At 39.4% G+C, this 21419-nt stretch overlaps 1 protein-coding gene across 3 annotated transcripts in view; it reads left to right on the top strand.

Annotated features, from left to right (window-relative positions):
* The window catches only part of PIK3CB (phosphatidylinositol-4,5-bisphosphate 3-kinase catalytic subunit beta), a 90574-nt gene that overhangs the window by 51337 nt on the left and 17818 nt on the right, over positions 1 to 21419 (top strand). For all 3 annotated transcript variants that reach the window (XM_074546799.1, XM_074546798.1, XM_074546800.1), the window contains 11 exons: positions 1816 to 2001; positions 3041 to 3266; positions 6029 to 6252; positions 8914 to 9096; positions 9337 to 9504; positions 9981 to 10058; positions 12590 to 12841; positions 13158 to 13254; positions 13749 to 13879; positions 16762 to 16815; positions 17529 to 17717. In XM_074546799.1, the coding sequence (XP_074402900.1) occupies positions 1849 to 2001; positions 3041 to 3266; positions 6029 to 6252; positions 8914 to 9096; positions 9337 to 9504; positions 9981 to 10058; positions 12590 to 12841; positions 13158 to 13254; positions 13749 to 13879; positions 16762 to 16815; positions 17529 to 17717 (1755 nt within the window). In that variant the 5' untranslated portion in view covers positions 1816 to 1848. The remainder of the gene's footprint in view (positions 1 to 1815; positions 2002 to 3040; positions 3267 to 6028; positions 6253 to 8913; positions 9097 to 9336; positions 9505 to 9980; positions 10059 to 12589; positions 12842 to 13157; positions 13255 to 13748; positions 13880 to 16761; positions 16816 to 17528; positions 17718 to 21419) is intronic.

Raw genomic sequence — 21419 nt, 5'->3', positions numbered from 1 at the left:
CAGCCAGCATTTTATGAGTACAAGTAAAAGGATTGAGGAAAACAAATAGTATCCCATTAAATAGCAGCTTGTGGAAAATATACTGATTGCTAATGAGGAATTAGACATTTTGTCTGGGTTTGTTTTTTGGGTAGATGCTGTGTTATTCCAATAACATAGTCTGTGCTGGGTGTAACAGTGGGTAACATTATATTTCTTTCCTTTAGACAGCTTAGAGCTCACACACTATGCTAAACTTTGCATGTCCAGTGATGAATGGATGGATTTGTAAACTGTGGTAATTCAAATAAAATACCTTCATATCTGAGTTGTTATTTTTACCATACTACCACCTCTAATTCTGCTTTAGTTTAATCTGTTCAGTGTAGTGGATTTTTTTGGATGAAAATGTGGACATAATGGTGGTAAAACTATTTTTGATAGAGATGATGGTAGAAGCTCCCTAATTATTGCTTCTATTGAGAAAAAAAAAATGTTTCTCCTTATGTACTTATGCTTTCTGAAAGGTAAAGGTGTTTTATTTGGCATTAATGAAATCTCTGCTATATTTTATCTAGTACAAGTGAAATGTGAAGTGATCCATGCATTGATGTGGTTCCAAGACGTGTTGGCAGCTTGTGCTGGTCCTCACAGCTTTGCTAAGGCCAGGTGGAAAGGTGTTGGAATGATCTGGCTTTTGTTTTTCAGTGCATTTATGTTCGAGGGGGATGGAGTGTGTTGGCAAATACCTGAGGCAGCTTTGAACTGGCAAGTTGATTTTTGTGCTGCTGGCATCATCTGTTACCCATTGTGGGGAAGGGAAGGACTAATTGAGATATCGGGGAGCTGCAGAGTGGAGTTGAACATTCTGACATTCTCTGTTACAAAGGGTGATTTTCCACATCTTGTGCTGTCCAACAAGAATTCAAAAGATGCAGGGGTAACTTGTCTGTTAAAGTGCTTTATTGTAGTGTTTTCCAATGCTCCCCATCCCTCTGGCAGCTGAGGAGCATTGTCTGGATGAGGAGGAAGGTAAATGATTCAGTGAGCCATGGCTGAAGGGAAAAGTCAGCTTTGGAGAGTGGTAATCACAAAAGAAGACTTGGAATGTCAGAAAAGCCAGTGGTGGCATTCAGAGTAAATAGGAATGTGCTGAAATACAGAGGACAGGCAGCAGGAAGGCAGAGGAGTGAGCCAGAGGAGATCATGGGCAGGGTTTCCTCCTGCCCTGCAGGGAGGCAGTTCCCACCGTGGGTGGAGTTCAGTGATCCTTCTCTAAGGGTGAGAACAAATTGAGATAAGTGTCTTCAGAGGAAAATGGCACTTTCTAGTATGCAGTGTGTTGTAGAGTCAAAGAAACTTTTCCTGCTGTTAATACAAACTTTCAAGGTGAATGTCACTGGCCACATTAATGGAAAACTAAGAGGAAACTTGCAGAAAATAAAATAATGAAACTGATCAAATATTGCCACTCTTCATCCATGAAGCTTTTTTTAGGTTGTGTTTTGCACAGGTAAAGTTTTAGAGAGAACTTGAAATGAATTTCTTAGTTTGTTTCAGCTAACCTCTAATTAGTTTTTTCTCTTCTTACTTAGTTTTAATGATATAAACATCTCAACAATAGTGCTTTGCTAGGCAAATACTTTTAGTATATTAAATAGCATTAATGAGTAAAAATGTGCTTATGTGTTTGCAATACTGGCATTTGAGACCTCAGAGTTGTAAGCTGAGCTGTACAAAGCAGGCTTATGTCAACCTTCCAAAGACTTTAAAATGTGTATCTAATTATAGAAGGTTAAGTATACTGAATTTTAGGTCTTTTTCTTTTTCCCTAAGGCCATGTGGTTATGATATTATTGAGATTCCATAATGCCTCCTGCCGTGACAGACAGCCTTGACATCTGGGCAGTGGATTCACAGATTGGTGCTGATGGCTCAATATCTGTGGACTTCCTGTTGCCCACTGGAATCTACATCAACCTGGATGTCCCTCGAGATGCCACCATATCTCAGATTAAACAGGTAACACCAAATGGGCATTAGCTGAGGTTTGGAATGAGGGCTGGTTCTCATTTTGGCCTGCCCTCTGGCAAATCAAGTCATGAATTTTAGCAGACATAGAAATGAGGTACTGGAGGCACGTGCCCAGCAGATTGACTGATAAAGAAATGTGTCTGGGGGGGTCAGCACTGGGTTTGGGCAGAGGGCAAGGGTTGGAAAGTGGCTTCTTGCTGATAGTTACACTTCAGCAGAGGTTATTCTAATAGCTCCAATTGATACTGTACTGCTACTCTGAACCTTTTTCTAACACATTGACAGACCATTGTTTGCTGAGCTAACATTGCCCTGATTAGATTTTTAGTGCAGAAGTCACAGATTGGGCTCCTGCTTCTGTTGACTGGCACCAAAGATAATTGCTTTAAAAACTGCATCTGCCTCTTCTTAAAGGTTTTGTACAAATTGGAGCAGCACTTAAAACACGATGGAATGTCCAAACAAAGGGAAGGGCAGAATGTAAGGAAGTGACCACAGACACTAAAAAGCAATCTAATGACCTTTGATCAGATAATGGCCATGTGAGGACATTGCCTAATTCCTCAGTAACTTCTCCCAGTGAATGAATTACAACACAGACTAACCTACTCCTAATATATCAAGTGATTTCAAGTGATAAAGATTTTGAAAACACATGTGTAACAGCAATGACAGCAATAAGGGATTGAACTAAACTGCCTGGTTGCCTTGCTGCTTGTGGCACATGGGAACTTGACATGCCATGAAGATATACTGTTGATGTCTAGCTGTTTCCCAAAGAAAAGGAATGCTGATGTTAACTCCACAGGTCTGTCCTGGAAATCACTCAGGATAGAGACTGGAAGTGAGACAAAGTAAACATACACTGAGTTGTAGCGGCAAAATTTAAACAAGTTAGCAAACATGTTTCTTTTCTATTTTTTGGGGATCATAAATGGAAATGAATGTTACCTTCAGTACTTTAAGATATGTCCCTATTTTCTGTTTTTGGGGGTTTTTTTCATTTATTTCTTTGTTTTCATTGCAGCTGTTATGGAAGCAGGCACATTCCTACCCACTCTTTCATCTCCTCATGGAGATTGACTCTTACATGTTCTCATGTGTGAATCAGACTGCTGTACATGAAGAATTAGAGGATGAAACACGGAGACTTTGTGATGTTAGACCCTTTCTTCCTGTTCTTAAACTAGTGACAAGGAACTGTGATCCAGGAGAAAAGTTGGATTCCAAAATAGGTGTCCTAATAGGCAAAGGTAATTCCATTTATTTTTCTGAGAAATGAGGTTAAACTTTGTTGTGTATGAGGGTTTTAACTGGGCAGGCAGGAGTGGATTTAAAGAAAAAACTGTTAAAAATTCAGTATTTCCCTTTGTCAAACAAGTACTGATGTAATTGGAAAGAATTTAAATACTCAGCATGAAACACATGCAAGTTATTTAAAGCTACTTTATATATTGCATTTCAGCATTGTATTACTACATCAATCAGGAACAAATTTTATTTTGTAGATGAGGAGAAAATATATATTATTATTAAGTGAAGAACAGCATAATCCTTGAGCAGTGTTATCATAAATAACCTCCCAGAAAACTGGATACTCACAAGGAGCTAGAAATTATTATGATGGTGTCTGAGTTGGTTAACAATGATCCTTGGTTGTGCTCTCAATTGTGACACTAATTTTCATCAAACAATGAAATGCTATTTTTAAAGGTTTCACAGTAACTTATTCGTGATGTTATTTCAGAATTTTCATTTTAAATCTACTCTGCATGGTTATACAATCAAGATTGACAGGGTCATATGAGGTCATACCTCTTGTTTTAAAACAATGAGCCATTGTTAGGTCTCTTATAAAGACTGCAGGTTTTGTTTAGATTTCAGCAGTACACTGTCTGCCTATTTGTTAGAGCTGACAATGGGAACAGTTGGTCAGTTTAACCATTCAGACAGATCCTGACAGATTCGGAGAGATTCACATTCTGTGATTGAATATTTGGTTTATCAGAGCTGTGTGAGATCCTGCCTTAAGCAGCCTCTATTCTGTACCTTAGTAGGGAAAAAATGTGTTCCTGTCTGAGCTTCTAAACTTAGTGCTTTGTTCTCAGAAGGTGCTGGGTGCTTTGTGTGATTTGGACAATGTCCTTCAAAGTTCACCAGTAAAGATAAAGACATTTGCAGGCCCTACATGCCCTGAAGTACCAAAAAGTCACAGCTTTCCATCATATCATAGGAACATGGGATGGTTTGGGTTGAAAGGGACCTTTTAAAGGTCATCTCATTCCACCACCCTGCTGTGGACAGGGACACATTCAAATGGACTGGGTTGCTCAGAGCCTGTCCAGTCTGACCTTGAGTGTGTCCAGGATGGGGTATCCACCACCTCTGTGGGCAGCTGCTGCCAGTGTCTCACTACTCTCCTTGTGAAAAATTTCTTCTTTACATATAATCTAAATCTACCCGCTTTTAATTTAACAACTCCCCAGAGCTTGCTTTTCTCAGGCTCTCTCAGCCCACCTCCACTGCAGAGGTGCTCCAGCCCTCTGAGCCTCTTTGTGGCCTCCTCTGGAGTCTCTCCAGCAGGTCCTTGTTCCCCTGTGCTGGGGGCCCAGAAGAGAGGGGCAAAATCTCCTCCCCTGCCCAACTGCCTTCAGTACTTGTGGTACAGCCCAGGACATGTTTGGCTTTCTGGGCTCTGAGTGCTCATGGCCACGTCATGTCCAGCTCATCCCCCAGCACTCCCACATCCTCCTGGGTAGGGCTGCTCCCCATGTGCTCATCCCCCAGCACCCCCAAATCCTTCTGGTAGGGCTGTTCCTCATCTGCTCATCCACCAGCACCCCCAAATCCTTCTGGGTAGGGCTGCTCCCCATCTGCTCATTCCCCAGCACCCCCAAATCCTCCTGGGTAGGGCTGCTCCCCATCTGCTCATTCCCCAGCACCCCCAAATCCTTCTGGGTAGGGCTGCTCCCCATCTGCTCGTCCACCAGCCCTGTGTTGATCCTGGGGGTTGCTGTGACCCAGGTGCAGGACCTTGCATTGGTCTTGTTGAACCTCAGTGAGATTCCCATGTGCCCACTTGTTGAGCTTGTTTGGGTTGCTGTGGCTGGCATCCCCTCCTTTGGGTTTGTCACCACACCCTCCAGCTTGGTGTCATCTGCAGCTCTTCAGGGCCTCTGTCCACGTCAGTAATGAAGCTAGTTAATAACTTTGGTGACCCTGAAGGACACTGCTTGTCACTCCTGTCCATTGGGACTCTGAGCTGATGACTGTGGCCCTCTGGATGTGCTCACCTGACCAATTTCACACCTACTGAGCAGTCTCCCATCCAATACATCTCTTTCCAGTTTAGAGACGAGGCCATTATGAGGCCCATGTCCAAGGCCTTGCAGAAGTCCACATCCACAGCCTTGTCTGTCCTCTGATGTCACTTAATCACAGAAGGCCACCAAGTGGTCAGGCAGGACTTGCCCTGTGTGTTTGTTCTTTACATGTTTTGGAAAAGGAACTTTGCTGGTCTTGGATTGGTAGAAATTTCAGTCATGTCATTTTGACTTGAGTAGAGGATTTTCTTCTTTGACTTTTAAACAAAATTTTAAAGGATGATATCATCTTTCTGGGCAGATAAAAAAATCCTATAACTTGAAAGCACTTCTGCTCTGTGATCTTTACGATGCATTTACTGTGGTTTTTAAAATTTGCTCTTGTGAGGAGAGACTTAAAACTTTCAAACTACCTTGAATTCAGGGTAAGGTTGGATTTTTTACTTCATAGTACCTAGGAGATACATTGGTTCTTGTTTAAAATAAACACTCATGCCAATTGTACAAGTAACTTTGAAGAACACTGATGTACAGGGCAATGAAGAACCCAGCTCAGCTTTGAGCATTCATTTTGGATGGGATGTCTGAAGGAAACCACCTGTGCCACCCTAACTTAAAGATAGTAACAGTTTTAATGGGATGGGCAGTATTTTTACAGCTGTGTGTCCTTTTGCTTCCTTGAATTCTTTCAGGTCTCCATGAGTTTGATGCCTTACAAGATCCTGAAGTGAATGACTTCCGAGCTAAAATGAGGAGAATCAGTGAGGAGAAGATTCAGTCCCTTGTGGGTCTCTCCTGGATGGACTGGTTGAAGCACACTTACCCACCAGAGCAGGAGCCTGTGATCCCAGAGAGCTTCCAAGATAAGCTCTACAGTGGAAACCTTGTGGTGGCTGTTCATTTTGATAACTGCCAGGTAGGAATGGTTGTTCATGTTTCATGAGCTGTTCTTGGTCCAGGTCTGAATTAGCATGGATTGCTCAAGGATATAAATGAAATAGAGCACTTACATTGTGGTGTTTGCAAAGTCTTTCAGCAGGATCCTTGACTCTTGAAAGAAAGTGAGGATGTGAGCCCACGGTTGAGAACTGAACTTCTAATTGCAGTTCAACTTCTAGAGGCAAAATGTACAATTGTATCTTCTGTATTACTTCACATTTGTTTAAATGTAAAACACAGTTTGAAGTTGTCAGGACTTGGTTTGCCAACTGTTCCTGTGTTGCTTCACTTACATCCAGTTTTAAGCTCAGTTCATCAGAGATTGCTGGTGATTGGTAGCACCATATTCAAGACACTTGTCTCTGTGTGTGACTCCCTGAACATCTTTGAGGTTGATCTGCTAATTAGATTGAGAAATAATTAAAAAAATTTAAAAAGAAGAATCAGTATTTCCTTTACTAGAAATGCATGTAGAAAATCAAAACACTGAGACTTAGCTTTTCATTAAGGCTAGCAAAACTATAGTTTATTTTTAAAATAAAACCCCCTTTAGTTTCTACCAGGAAAACATGAAATGTTTGAGCATGAGTTTTTATGATGATGCAGTTGCTCTGACTGTGCTTGAATCCAGTATTCCCATTACCCCTTTTTGCACTCTGTTCCTTTGGATAACCATGAATAATCAGCACTGGAAAACTTAAAAATCTTACAAGTGTGTAAATGCATCAGGCTAGATTTGGTGTCCATTTTGACCCAAGTGCCAGAGGCTGATTTTCTAATGATTCAGATTATTTTAGTTACAAAGCTGATTTATTTCTAGCGCTAACCTTTTTAAACTTTAAAGGTTTAAAGTGGTACACACATCTGCCTCTGGAGACACTGAATGTAGAGACAAAAGCTAAATTTGGTCACCAGTAACCCCAGCTGATGTTGGATGCATAGGTGTTTTATGACAAAACATTTTCCAGTCCTCTTCAGCTTAAGAGAGAATTTGTGTTGTCCAGGAGTGAGATTATCTTCAGCCCTTGATTAAATACTGCATCTACATGCCTATGCTGACAGGACAAAAGCAGTGCAAAAGTTCTTGCTGGTGCAGAATGTATTTGCCTGCCACTATAATAGCTTAGGCTGCTGACATTTCAAATGTTTCAAATGCTTCTGCTGCCAGCTCTGACCTTCAGAGCTATTAACAGTTCAAATCTGAGCTGCTTTTTAGAGCAGTAAACTTCCAGACTTTGCTGCTTGCGCTGAGCACTGGAGTCATCCCAGGAGAGTAAGAGAGGAAGGTGTGGGGACTGTTCTGTCAATTCTTACAGCTGTAAGATTGAGAGAAGGCAATATTGAAGCAGTTTTTGTCTGGAAGGTGTGGGTGAGCTGTAAGGGCTTCATGGCTGTCTCTGGAGCAGGAGAGACTGCTCCCCATGTCTGTGACATCTCTGTTAAGATCATCTGGGGAGCAAGGCAGCTGTCAGAGAGCACCAGCTTCCTGTCAAGAAAAAGTGTTATTCCCTGTCTGCCACCAGCAGTTATGGCAGGAGGAGAAAGCCTTCACATTGGGGCAGCTTTCTGAAAGGGGGAGGCTGTTGTGAACCAGGCAGAAACTGAGAAAACACAGAATTAATTTGCTGTGACTCTGCAGGGTTTGCTTGTTCCATTGGGCAGCTTGGCTCCTTACCAGTCTATATAAATAAAGCACAAGTCAAAAGAATCTAAGCAGACAACACTGACAACACATTTGTCAATAACTGGGTTTAGGTGCTCACAACTTCAGAATTAGGCATGTAAATAAAATAATAAAAAAACTTGAAAAAATAAAACAACAAAACCCCAGTACCTCCCGAGTCAACCTCTGCAAATAAACCTGTGTAAAGCATAATGTGGTAGATGAAGGGAGGTGAAAGATTTCACAGAAGATTTTGTAATTTAGGAACTTGAAATTAATTTAAACCTCCTTTTTAATTTACAAAAGGGAGTACCTTCTTACCTTTATCTTTTTAGAACACATTAAAATTAGAGATACTTTGGAAATAGGTTGATAGCCTCTAAGGGTTTTAATTAAAAACTTTCTTAAAAAAATGCAGTCTTTCCATACTATGTTCAGAATGCTACAGGTATTGGCCACTACTCCTCTTTTCTGCTCTCCTCCCAATGTGGTGGCGGTTCTCTACATAAATTACATTCACAGTTTCTTCTGCTTTCTTACTTGAAGCTTTTTCTTCTGAGTTCAGTGGTACTTAGAAAGAGGATAACTTGCTAGTGCCAGAAAGATGAAAAGTTAACATCTCTAGTACTGCTAAATATTTTGAAATGCATCATGGCTTATTCTCCCTCATTCAGCATTCCAAAATACAACCTTCTAGATAAATACATTGCTCTAGCAGTCTTTAATTCACTGCTGAATCAAATAAAAGCCTATGTTTTTAAAAGTACTTCTGATAATATAAAACTTTACGAATTAACACCTTACAGCTTTTAGGGTGTTTGTGATTTTGATTGCCCTAAACTAACTAACTGTTAAATTAGTCTGGATTTGACAGTTATTATTTCTACCTGGTTTATTATGTGTGCTACAATTTTAGCCTTGCTTGTCTGCCTAAGACAAGTTTGACCTTCATTATCCCTGCTTGTGTTTTGTTAGGATGTATTTAGTTTCCAGGTGTCTCCTAACATGAATCCCATCAAGCTGAACGAGCTGGCAATCCGAAAACGTTTGACTATCCATGGAAAAGAGGATGAGGAAGTTGATCCTGCTGATTATGTGCTGCAAGTTAGTGGAAGGCTGGAATATGTCTTTGGTGATCACCCATTAATTCAGTTCCAGGTACACAGAGTTTTTGGAACTTGATGTAACAATTCCCTGCTGCCTTGGCCAAAGGTGCTTCCTCCCATCCCTCCTATCCCATTACTGAGCATCAACATCCCCCTCCTCGTGTCTGCAGTGGTAAAACACATGAGCACCATTCCCTTTGTAGCTCTGGAATGAATTCTTTGTTCCTGTGGTTTGGAAGTTGCTGTAGGAATACTCTGCTGGCTCTAACAGCTGCTTTCCCTGGGCTTTCAGTATATCCGCAACTGTGTGATGAGCAGGACCCTTCCCCAGCTGACCCTGGTGGAGTGCTGCACCATCAAGAAGATGTGTGAGCAGGAGATGATTGCCATAGAAGCTGCCATCAACCGAAAATCCTCCAGCCTTCCTCTTCCTCTGCCACCAAAAAAAAGAGCAACAACTGTGAGCTGGTGGGGAGAGTGTCTGATAGCCAAAGGGAGCAGCGACTCGTGGCACATAAATCACAGAGCCTGGGGTTTGTGCTGTGGCTGCTGTGCTCCTGTGGAGGTCACCTGGGTCAACTCAGAGCCTCCCCTTGCTTGGCAGGTTTACCTCAGAAACAGAAATGTGGACAGGTCTTTGCTCTATTACACACTCTGCAGTTATTCAGAATGAACAATAAATTTTGAACAATAATGTCAGGGTGTAGTACATGATATATGTTCTCACCCCCCAGCTCTCTTCTAGCTGAGTTTTTACTTCATCTCCTCTTGTAGCTATGATGACCAATTTATCTTTGAAGATTTCAGATTTATATTTTTAACTGCACTTTTTTTTCCTTTGTATTTGATATTTTTGCTTAAAATGCTTGGCTTACAAAATAGGTCTCAATGTTACAGCGGTGAAGAGTGAACTTGTATCTTTGTTTCTCTCCTCAGAGTGTGTGGGATATTTCCAACCCTTTCAAGATTATTCTATTAAAGGGCAATAAACTAAACACAGAAGAAAATGCCAAAGTAAGTAACTGTGTCTGGTGTCAGAAGACATTCTGTTTGTTGTTTATTGATTTTAAGGCTAAGTGAGCTCAAAATCATACAGATTTCAGCATTTTTAATTATTCCCAATTGCATTGGTAGCATTGGTCAAACTCTGGCTTTATTGCTAAAATATTTCTTTATTGTCTGAAGCTGGATATGTGCATTGGAACATTGCAATCATTGTGGCAGTATGACATAAGTGTTCATTGGTATTTGATTTTTTTTAAAAAAAGGTTTCCCTAAAGTGCTGATAGTGGTGTGAAATGAGCTCATTTCAAATAGATTGTCATAAACACCTTGCACAAGTCAATTAAATATTAAATGTTTTAAAGTGCAACATGGTATTTTAGTAGTCCTGAATATATTCTGTATGTCTAAACTTGGGCTGTATGCTTCTATGCAATCTGTCTTTTATTTTCTACACATGAGGAGCACAAAGAAAGAAAGCTGGAGTATCATTTCCTGTAAAAATATACATGACTGGGCTACTGACTGCTATACAGACCACAAGTTGTTAACACATGGGAATTTATTGCTCAGCTACTTTAATGCCTTACAAAACACTTGTCTGTGAGGTAAAACAACAATTAACTCCTTTATTTTGTTCAGAAATCAGTGAATTGTGTAGCCAATCCTGTAGACAAGGAAGAAATCTAGTTAACCATTGATATTTTCTGTTCTCATCTTATATTCAGGGTACTTGGTGCATTTTTTTCTTTCAAAACCGTTGTTACAACCTCCTTGTAAATTAACAATCCTACATTTTGGTCAACACCAAAAAGAAGTTCTACATTACAGATAAATGAGCCATAGTTACATTTTGATACCTGAGACACTGTGATTGTGGAAGTTGATGGCTATAAAACGTGATGTTTTCCTCTTTTTTGTCTAAACCATTATTTAGCTAGTCCCAATATCTTCTTAACCCTCGTGTAGACCCTTAAGTTTTTAAAAGGAAAGATAAAAGAGCTGGTGGATTCTGGAAGGAACATACCTGTCAGGAGTTTCTAGGGTGGGTTTTTCATGCTTAGAAAAGTGACTTTTGGTTCATTTCAGTATGCTTTTAGGGGGAAAACAAAGTATTTTCTAAGCTTGAGAAGAAACAGGAAAAACGAGCAGTTCTTTCACACTGGCACCTGTGGGCACCATCTAAATGTTATTTAGTATTTTGAATGCTTTTCAGTCTTGAAAAATTAAATTCCTGTGGATAACCTAGGACAGGAATAAATGCAGTGACCCTGCAAACCTGTGCATGCCTCCCTGCCTTGTTTGCCTACAGTGTTACACTCTCAATAGTGACAATTTTGTATTTGTTTTCCAGTCCTGATTCTAAGGCTGTTTAATTCACTGCCATTGTTCCTTTAGCCCCACTGTGCTGTGGATAAGCCAATATTCATCCATTTCTGCTGAACCCACCACCAAGGTTCACAAATGCAGAGTTTGTAGTGGGCAACAAAACATTTGTCAGCTGGGTAGCACTGCCCCAGTGTGAGCTGGATTGGGGACATCCACCTAGGGCACAAGTGACCTCACCCAGCAGTCCAACACCCCATTTTCCAAATACATGACATTGAAAATTGCTTTTCTTTTCTCTTGGTCTTTGGCCAGCCCATCGGTACACACCATTTCTTTCAAAAAGGGGCATGTCAGAATGAAAAGAAAAAAATTGAGGTTCAAACCCTTCAATTAACAGGATCAGAAGTCATAGAATTAAAGAGGTGAATTATTTTTTTACCCAAAGCCACTGTCAAATTTAATATCTCTCTCTTTGCCTTGCAGTGCTCAGCAATAATATGATGGCTTAAAGGGAATGTGGGGAGGGTTGATTCAGGAGCAGAGGGAACCTGAAACATCAGATCACTTTGACATATTTAACACTGAGGATTTCTTTTTGGTGTTGAGCCAAAAGATTACATTTGTGGGGTTTTCTCTCTCTGTCTCTCTCTCTCACTGATATTTTGGAAGGCCACCTGGAAGAAGTTGGCACATTTCACTCTGCAGTTTTCTGTGTATATATGTTATGGAACAGAAATGTAGAAATGAAACAGAAAAACATCTTAGCATTGACATGTAATGAGTTTCATTTCAGTGCCAATAACTCCAGGTTCTTTGTCTAGTTGTCCTTCTCCTTTCCTGATCCTTATTTTAATTGTTCAAGGTACCTGGTTTTGTTGGTTCCTGGGTAGTAAAGACAAAACAAACCCTGGAAATCTTGTGCATTGTTATTATTATTACAGGTGATTCCTGACGTTGGGGTCAGCAGTGTTCCCTCTATACATTTTTAGAAATAGTTTAAATAAGCTGAAAAAAATCCCAAACATTTCTCATTTAGAAGCACAAATTGGTTCTGCCTGGAGATTTTAATTTGTATTCAGAAAATCAGTCTTAACTTCTTCACTGTGCTTAGTTGTTTGTTTGATGGAATTAATATGTATGTATGTTCTGTATATTATTCTATTCAGAATTCTGTAGGTTTTGTGACAATCTTAAATCTCATTTCTTTATGGCAGGTTCATGTTAGGGCTGGTCTTTTCCATGGCACAGAGCTCCTTTGTAAAACAATTGTGAGCACAGAAATATCTGGGAGAAGTGACCACGTTTGGAATGAAGTGCTGGAGTTTGAAATCAATGTCTGTGATCTGCCAAGGATGGCAAGGCTCTGCTTTGCTGTTTATGCTGTCATGGATAAGATGAAAACTAAAAAGTCCACCAAGGCAATGAATCCTTCCAAATACCAAACCATTAGGAAAGCAGGAAAAGTGGTAATTATTTTATTTGTTTTTCTTGAGTGATCTTCTTATATCAATATGAGCATCCAGAAATGTTTCTCTGTCCTCACTTATGCTCAAGAATCTTTGCAAAATGCAAAGATATTAAAAGCAGTGTATGTATTAAGAATTGCATATCTTGGTATGAAAACTTTTGATACTTCTCAGTGATTAATTTCTTTTTTGAAAGGTATCACTATTTGGAAAAAACTCCAAGCCATCCCCTCAATTTTATGTATTTGCAGTGTTTTCTGTATAGTAACATTTGCTGGCATCTTCATTTCCATATAACAATTCTTTCCTTTGGCAGCATTATCCTGTAGCCTGGGTGAATACCATGGTGTTTGATTATAAAGGACACTTGAGGAATGGAGAACTGGTACTGCACAGCTGGTCATCATTTCCTGGTAAATCTCAGCTTTTCAGATTTGAACTTTGGCTGTGGGAAAGAGTGGGTGCAAGAACAGAATATTTACTTGTATACACGTTCAGATCTCTTGTAGTAATCTCTTTATTCTTGTAATTTTTATGTGGATATACATACAACATTTTCATCTCTTTCAGGAAAGTGTTGTTTAGCAGGAAAGAGGAAGAGCAAGAAGTAGTGTTCTAAAAGTTTCATCCATTTGATCCACAGTGTGTGTCCTGCTTTGCAGAAGCTGCAGATCTCACTGGGATTTGTTTCAGTGTAGGGATAGCTCAGCTTCCCTGGAATATTATATTTCCTTAAGGAAATCAGTTTCTCATGGGGTGATAATCCAACATTTGGGAATGCAGGAGGTGGTTTATGTTGGAAATACAGAGCATTGCACTGAAAGTGCTGTGTAGCAGAACATGCTTTGTCCATCTTATAACAAAGTGATTTCTTACTGCGTGCTGGCCTGTTCTCTCTGTGTTTCAGATGAACTTGAAGAAATGTTGAATCCCATGGGAACCGTCCAGACCAACCCTTACACTGAAAATGCAACAGCTTTGCACATTAGATTTCAGGAATATTCAAAGCAGCCTATTAATTACCCTCCCTTTGATAAGGTAAGGGATGACCTAAAGAGCAGTCACAAATGCTTATGTGGAAATAATAGGTTTTTCTTTCCTTTCAACTGCCTTTTCCAGTGAATTCCCCTTTTCCTGCCTTTTAGTCACTGTACTGCAGTTTGTTAAACTTGCACTGCATGAGTGGCAGTGCTTGACTTCAGGGTCTATTTTGAAGATGTACACTTTTAAAAGTGGTCTGTACATGGTCTTTTGAAGGTCAAAAGCAAATCAGTTTCCTGTATGAATGGTTTTACAAAAAGCTAAATTTATCAGCTATTCTGGAAACCTTCAAACTGTTCTTGCCTGTGATCTATAAAGATCTGTTCTCTCTTGGTACAAATGTGTGTTAGGCACTCTTTGGGACACTGCCCTGTGAGCTCAGGTCCTTTAAAGGATAAATGGACTCTTAACACTGTGTGCAAAGGGATTTCTGAAGGTCTGCTCTTGGAATAAATCCACTGAAGTGGCCCTGCAGTTTTCTACAGAAGAAGATAAGAATCTGTCTAGAAAGGAAGTGTATATTTGGAATACACATGGTTATTTCTGTAGTGTGAAGGATAGATGGAAAATCGTTTAGAAGCTAGCAAAAAAGGCTAAGTCCTGAAAACAAGTAATGAAATAAGTCTTAAAACAGACTGCTAATTATACATTATAAAGTCAGGCTTAACTCATGTACACATTAGTCTGAATTTTGGTTTGAGAAAAGTCAGTTACAACCTAGAGAAATTGCTTCTTTTTCTTTTTGGAGGATTTTGCACCTTCAGGAGGTGTGAACAAAAAGACTGAAATTACCAAGTTTTATCAACTTGCTCAAAGGCAGATTTGGCATTTAAGGTTCATAAAAATGAAATCAAATAACAAGATAGCATTTCTTTTGTTTCAGTTGGGGTTAATAGTGTTTCCCCTTCCTTGTCATCACAGTACTTTTTCTTTTTTTCAAACAGCATTGGAAATGCAGTAAGAGCTAAACCAGTACTGACCAATTGCTGTTTATTTATGGCTGTTCATAGTGGACATATTTTATCCAGTTTTGGTATTGCTTTAAGTTTTTTACTCATTACACTTATGAGTACTTAATTTTTAAAGAAAAAATGAATGTACATATTAGACAGACTAAGTAAAAGTGTGTCTCTTTAGTAATCACGTATTTGTTCTGGCTCTGGTGTTTCTTTTCTTTGTCCCTGCAATACCAAGTTCTCAGGAACTGAGTGCAGCCAATATTTTACTGGGTGAGGCAGAGTGTAGTGACATTAAGGTGGGGTCTAATGGTCTTCATCCCGTGTGACTTTCAGCTTCATTCAACTCAATCTCCTAAAGATCCTCTTGGTGAAGGTTCTGTTGAATGAGGAGTGATGTTGCAGCTGCTGGAATTACATCAGCTGAGGATCTCTCTTACAATGCTCCAGCTGAGACTTGCTTGTTCTATGGCTGCTTCTCATTTTCCCAGAGTTGTTGCTGGTTTCTGCCAAGAAAACAAAGAACGAGATGCCAGATTTGTGTTTTGAGAAACATAATGTGCAAAAATAGATGAATCTTTTCAATCATCCCATCAACCTGCATGCACAGTGAGGAGCTTTTTGGGGGCTGAGGGAGCAAAAGAGCCTGGAGCAGGGATAAGAAACTTGCCTGAGACAAGAGCCATGTGTGGGGCTGGGCCATGGCCAGTGCTGCAGGCACATCATGGGGCTCGGGTTCACAGAACAAAGCCGGACTTGCAAAGACTTTGAAAATTTATTTGCACACAGAGGAACTCTGCAAAGCAGGGGGAGGAGAGAATCAAACGTAGAATTAGGACACTGTGGTTTTGTTTATGCATGTTTTCACACACAGTATGTAAATAAGCTTTGTAGCCAAGTAGCAGATGTAATACATGATATTAATGAGAGTTTCATACAGAGAAAAGAAATAAAACAAGTTAGGATGCCTTTCTAGGGATTTTAGCTGCTGGGTATTTATGCTCTGATTATTGCAGTCTTTTGTTGTTTCTTGTGTTGTCTGAGGAAAGGCAGCACAAGTCTTGATGGGCCTGTGACTCCCAGACCAGCTGGGGTGCTGTTGTATTCCTGGGTGACAGGAGAGGCAGAGCTCTCAGGGAAATGAGATGCTGGAGTTCCTTAGACTTTTTTCTTTATTGAGATTTTATTTCATTATTTGTTCCTCGAAGCAGCAGCATCTGGCAGCTGTAGACAGACATACCTGGCCAGCTCAGCATTGTAACACCTGGCTTGGTTGCAGTAATGTGCAGAATGCACTTTGAAGAACTGCATTTACTTCTAGACTTAATTCTCCATTATGGGTTATTGCCTGAACTTCAAAAACCAAGACAAATGTTCAAAAGGAAAAAAAAAAAAAAGGAGAGGAGATCCAAGATCCAGAAAAATACATGGACACACTGACTGAGATTTTATGGGCAGTCTGAGAGCATGGTGAAAGGATTGGGCTTGTGGGTTCTTACTGGGGTTGAGGGCTGGAAGCATGGATCCATGGGCATGGAAACTGTGCCCTTGGAAACTGCACAAGTAGAGGGGAGAAAGCAAAGGGTAAGTTAGAGTTGAGGAATTGATTTTCTGTGATGAAAAATGAGGAGGAAATGCAGAAACAGAAAGCAAGATGTCATCAGGAAGGCTGTTTAATTTAGCCCAGGAGTGATGAAAAAGGAAATAATGGAGGTCATCCTAAGCACTGCTGTTCCTGATCTCTCTGGTCCTGCAGGTGAGAAAGGGGACACTGCACACAAGTCCATGTTATACCACTGGATATACAAAACTGCCTAACAGATAGCAATATTTCCTTATCTGCTTCGTTTCTGTAATGCTTATTCTAGCAATGTGGTCACATTTGGGGTTAAATCTAATGTATTTAAAACCAACTTCTTGCAGATACTTGAAAAGGCAGCTGAGATTGCAAGAAACAGTGACAATGCTGCAATGGCGGTGAGCATCATCTAAAGACTATTTTAAAATTAATTTTCTGGGTCTGTTTGGTACTTATCTTCTGCATTAATCTAGAAATAAATGTCAACAACTCAAATAGCAATTCTACTGGTTCTGTTTTCTTATATAATTCACTTTGATAAAATGCTTTAAAATTCAGATATATATCTGCTTTTCCCAGTATATTTTGGAATTGGCTATATTTTGTCAAAAAGCTTTACATACTCTGGATTTGGAAGACAGCTAAGATTTACATTAGAGCTGAAAAACAGTTTAGGACTAGAAGACCAAAATAAATGTATGTCTACTTGGCAAATGTGTTTTCTCTTGATTGTTGCAAAAGTATTTTTTTATTGTTAATGAGAAGAAATTTAAATATTTATCTAAATTTGCTCATTTGAAAAATAGAAGAAGAAAGTATATGCATCCTAAATGAGAGTGCTCCATGTTGGAGTTGGAAAACAGAAATATTGCCATCTAGCGTCCTTAACTCTAAAGTTGAGTTATTTTTTCAGAAAGTTCTGTACACTGCATTTGGAATCTGTTACTTACAGCGTCTACAGTAAGGAATCTGAGAGAAAGGCACAGTGGTGATTTCCCTATGTTTCATGAGTTTTTATCTGGTGTTCTTTCTGCTGTAGGGTTGCTGATATTTGAGGTACCATACCAGCCTCTTACTGGATTTATCACATTATACATGTCTCATTTCCTAGGGTCGAGGTGGTAAGAAGTTTTATGTTGTGCTAAAAGATATAATGGAAAGAGATCCTTTATCTCAGCTTTGTGAAAATGAAATGGATCTCATTTGGACTTTGCGATATGACTGTCGTGAAAATTTCCCACAATCGTTGCCAAAACTGCTGCTCTCTTTAAAGTGGAACAAACTTGAAGATGTTGCTCAGGTAAGGGAAAAGACAATGTTGGTGGGGAAAAAAGCTTCAATTAAATCATCAGAAAATAGGATTTCTTTCCCAAGTGTAGCCAGTTTGAAATGGTGCTGTTGTGCAAGCTGGAACTCATTGTCTAACTTCTGCAGCTTGGACACGTAAAGAACTTATTCTCTCAAAAAAAGCTCCATAAACCAAAGCCAAAATGCATTTCAGGGGTCATCTGAATGACAAGAAAAACACATTTACACAGGCTGATGCTCAAATTTGATGCTAAAAGGAAGAATTTCCCAGACTCATCCAGTGCAGCCCTGTGCTCCAGCATGGTCAGCCTGTGAGCTGGGAGTACCTCCACCACTGGAGACTCCACAGGCTCTGGGCAAAAAAGTCCAGTGCTTGATCACCCTCACAGCAAGAATGTTTTTTATAAGGCCATTCTAAAGAAAACCACTTTGTAAATCAAGATCTGAAATAAAACTTCTTGTGAAGTGAATCTGCTCAAATACTATAAAATCCAGATCTCAGACTGGGTAATTAAAACTCACTAAGGGACGGATATGAGACCCACCAGTACTACAAAACACATCATTCCCATCCTGCCTCTTTGACCAAATAATCTCTTTAAAATAACTTTTAAGGACATGAGGCTGGTGCTGTGATACAAGGTGCATTTTTAGTAAAATTAGTTCAGTTGTTTGCTGCACAGATGTGCAAGGTTATTTCACTACACTGTAAAGAAGTTGGTGTTGCTGCCTTTTGCTGTATTTACTCAAGTAGAATCCAACTCTTGGGGCACTTTTGGAGAATAGGTTGAACTTTAATACAGGAAAAATTATATGAGCTCATAGTAAGGCCATCCCTGCTTGATAGACTGGTTTTAAAAATAATAAAACAACAGGTTTCTGGATTGGAATTGAAAGGTTTTAGTCAGATTGTGTACAGTGAAGTTTGAGCCAGACTATGAAGTCTGGCCCAAGTTACCAAGCACTGATGTTGTTCTGGTCTTCCTGACAGAATTCAGATGTAAATGAAGCTCACCTTCTTGCAGACTACTACACTGAGATAATGTTCATGTCTTTCCCCAAGTCTCATTTTAAAAATTTTCAACTACCTTTTTTGATTTTTATAAACTTAGAGCTAAAAAGCATTTCCTGTGAAGGATTATGACTGATGGTAGAAAACTCTATTGCCCCTTAGTATTCTGACCATCACCTGTTACAAGCTATGTGTTCTTGGAAGAAAAGGCAGCCACTCCATGGAAATCCATCTTCTGTCTATCCATTTTATGATTTTTGTGATTATCCAGTCAGACTCTCAGTGTGCTCCAACAGAGAGTTCCTTTTCTGCTACATCCTTCCTCCCAGCTAGATGTGTAAGTTTAGTGAACTTCTGAAAATAAATGGAATTTCATCCCAGCTCCTTGTCTGTGCCATCAACACTACACTAACAAAATGGAGCACCCACATATTCCTTGCTCACTTGTGTTCTTTCATGTGCAAGAATCCCTTTCCTTAGTAGTTCCATTACTTCTGAATTTATTGTTCATTATTCAAAGTTATCTGGAAATCAAAACTGTAGAAATACAATCAGGCACTTGTTTACCCCTTAAAATATGTGAAGGAAAAGGCATTCTGGGTTCTGGGGCTTTAAAATATGGCCCTTGGTGGCAGTTTGGAAAACTTACTTGGAGTATGGATATTAGCTGACAGCCCAAAGTCCTTTACACTTGGAAACATTAAATATTATATTTGCATAAAACTTTTTTATTTAAACAGATGGCTGAAAATATGTTGTTGTCTTGTTACTGTGTACTTTCTGGAAGGAATGTAGCATTTATGTTTGCTTATCTATAGACAATAGCGCAGTTTATATCATAATATTGGTTTTGGCAGCGTGGAGAGTCTCTGAAAAATGAGATCTTACCTTAAACATGCTGAATATTTCTGTAGTACAAATACATGTCAGTACTCCTAATGATTTACCTTTTCAGGTAAGGCAAGACAGCCTCATTCATTTTAGGAATTCCAAAATGATCAGGATTTATAATTTACTTTCCCTTAAAATTAAATTCTTGCTGTACTAGCTGTAGTTGTCTGCTACAATGTGCATGGTGTTGTACCAAAAGTTGTTTTAATGCCCATATTTAGATGTATTTCAGTAAGTCTTGACAGTTCAAGAAAGAAGTTCAAGAAACCCCTAACACAATACAACAAAGCAACAAAACTCAAAGAAGCAATCAAACATCAGCTGTTTATAAGAAAAAGCAATCAAACATCAGGTGTTTGTAAGCAAATGGACTTAATAACTATGTTTTATTTAATGCAGCTTAAAAATAGTAAGGCTCTTTTAGAAGTGGGCTCTCTTGTATTTGATTGCAGACTATCTTTAATCTGTTAGTTCAGTGGTCCCTGAAGTTATGTTCAGTGGATTCAAGCAGCTTTCCTGAAATATTTACCATTATTTACCAAACCCTCGTTGGATTTGCAGGATTTTAGCAGAGTGGTTGCACTGCAGGAATTGCTCTTACTGCTGTCATAACCTCCCTGCTCAGCAGAGTAGCAGTGGCAAAACTTGTTATGAGAATTTTCATGCAGTATTTATTCTCACAGCAGAATTAAAACAAAAAAAATTTTTTTTTTAAATCCACTTGCTTTCAGTGAAGTGACACTATCATTAATGAGAAGTAGAGAAAGGCCACCTGAAATACTGAAAATAATTGGAATAAAAATACTGGCCTGTGCTTAATTGTATTGTCTCATACAGTCTTCTTAGGGAAGAAATTGTGGTTATTTCTTTACAGAAGAAAATATTGATACACCAAGGCCAAATTCAAGTTTTCTCTGAAACGTGCATTGTTCATTCTCATTGTAACCACCTGTGCAATGATTTCAGCAAAGGGAGGAGCTCTGTATTTTCAGATCTTCTTCCCAGTAAATGTTCATGCTGTGGACCATGACTTTCACTGCCTCATGTATGAGGCATGTGGGGCCATGTGAGCTCATCTTTTCAGTCTATTTCAGTTTCTCTATCTCATTCAGTATTAACAAAATCATTCAGTATTAACAAAATCATTCAGTATTAACAAAACAGCTCTATATTTTTGCTGGTTTTGCACCTGATTTACAGTAGATTGCGTAGAAATCCTGATAGTTTTGTTTTGGAGTCTGTGACTGACAAGCAGAGCTGCTGTTTGCATTTTCAGTGTCTGCCTTGTGTATTAAATATGTGCTCAGGGTTATATTGCCTGCACAGTTTCAGTGCCAGCTCCTGCTGTGGAAATGTTGCTGGCTGCAGTCAGGACTGGCATCACTGATCCTTGCTGGGTCAGTAGATTTTTGGGTGTATTTTTGAGTGTATTTTTCTGTGGGAATGTGACATCTATGTTTAAAACAGCTTTAGTTTTACTTTACATCATGTGTCCATACATGACACATGTATTTGCCCATGGCTTAGCTAATCCTTTCCTCCACTTGTGGAGTTTCAGCACAGCCCTGGCTTTGTGATGTGATTCATGCCCATTTCTTGCCTTCTGAATGTCACAAAAATGATGACTCAGTTCAGAATCTGCCCCCAAGGTGTATAAATGGTGTTATGAACATGCCTGTTAAATGTGGGCTGAGAATGTGAATTCGTGTTTTTCCTACTGGAACTGGAAGCAGGAGTTGATGGGTGACAGAGTAGAAATAAATGTTTTTCACTGCTCTAAGTCATTATGAA

The sequence above is a fragment of the Zonotrichia albicollis genome, chromosome 9 (genome assembly GCF_047830755.1).
Source record: "Zonotrichia albicollis isolate bZonAlb1 chromosome 9, bZonAlb1.hap1, whole genome shotgun sequence".
NCBI classification, from domain to species: Eukaryota; Metazoa; Chordata; class Aves; order Passeriformes; family Passerellidae; genus Zonotrichia; species Zonotrichia albicollis.
The sequence above is the reverse complement of the archived record's forward strand: the minus strand, read 5'-3'. Positions and strand labels throughout refer to the sequence as shown.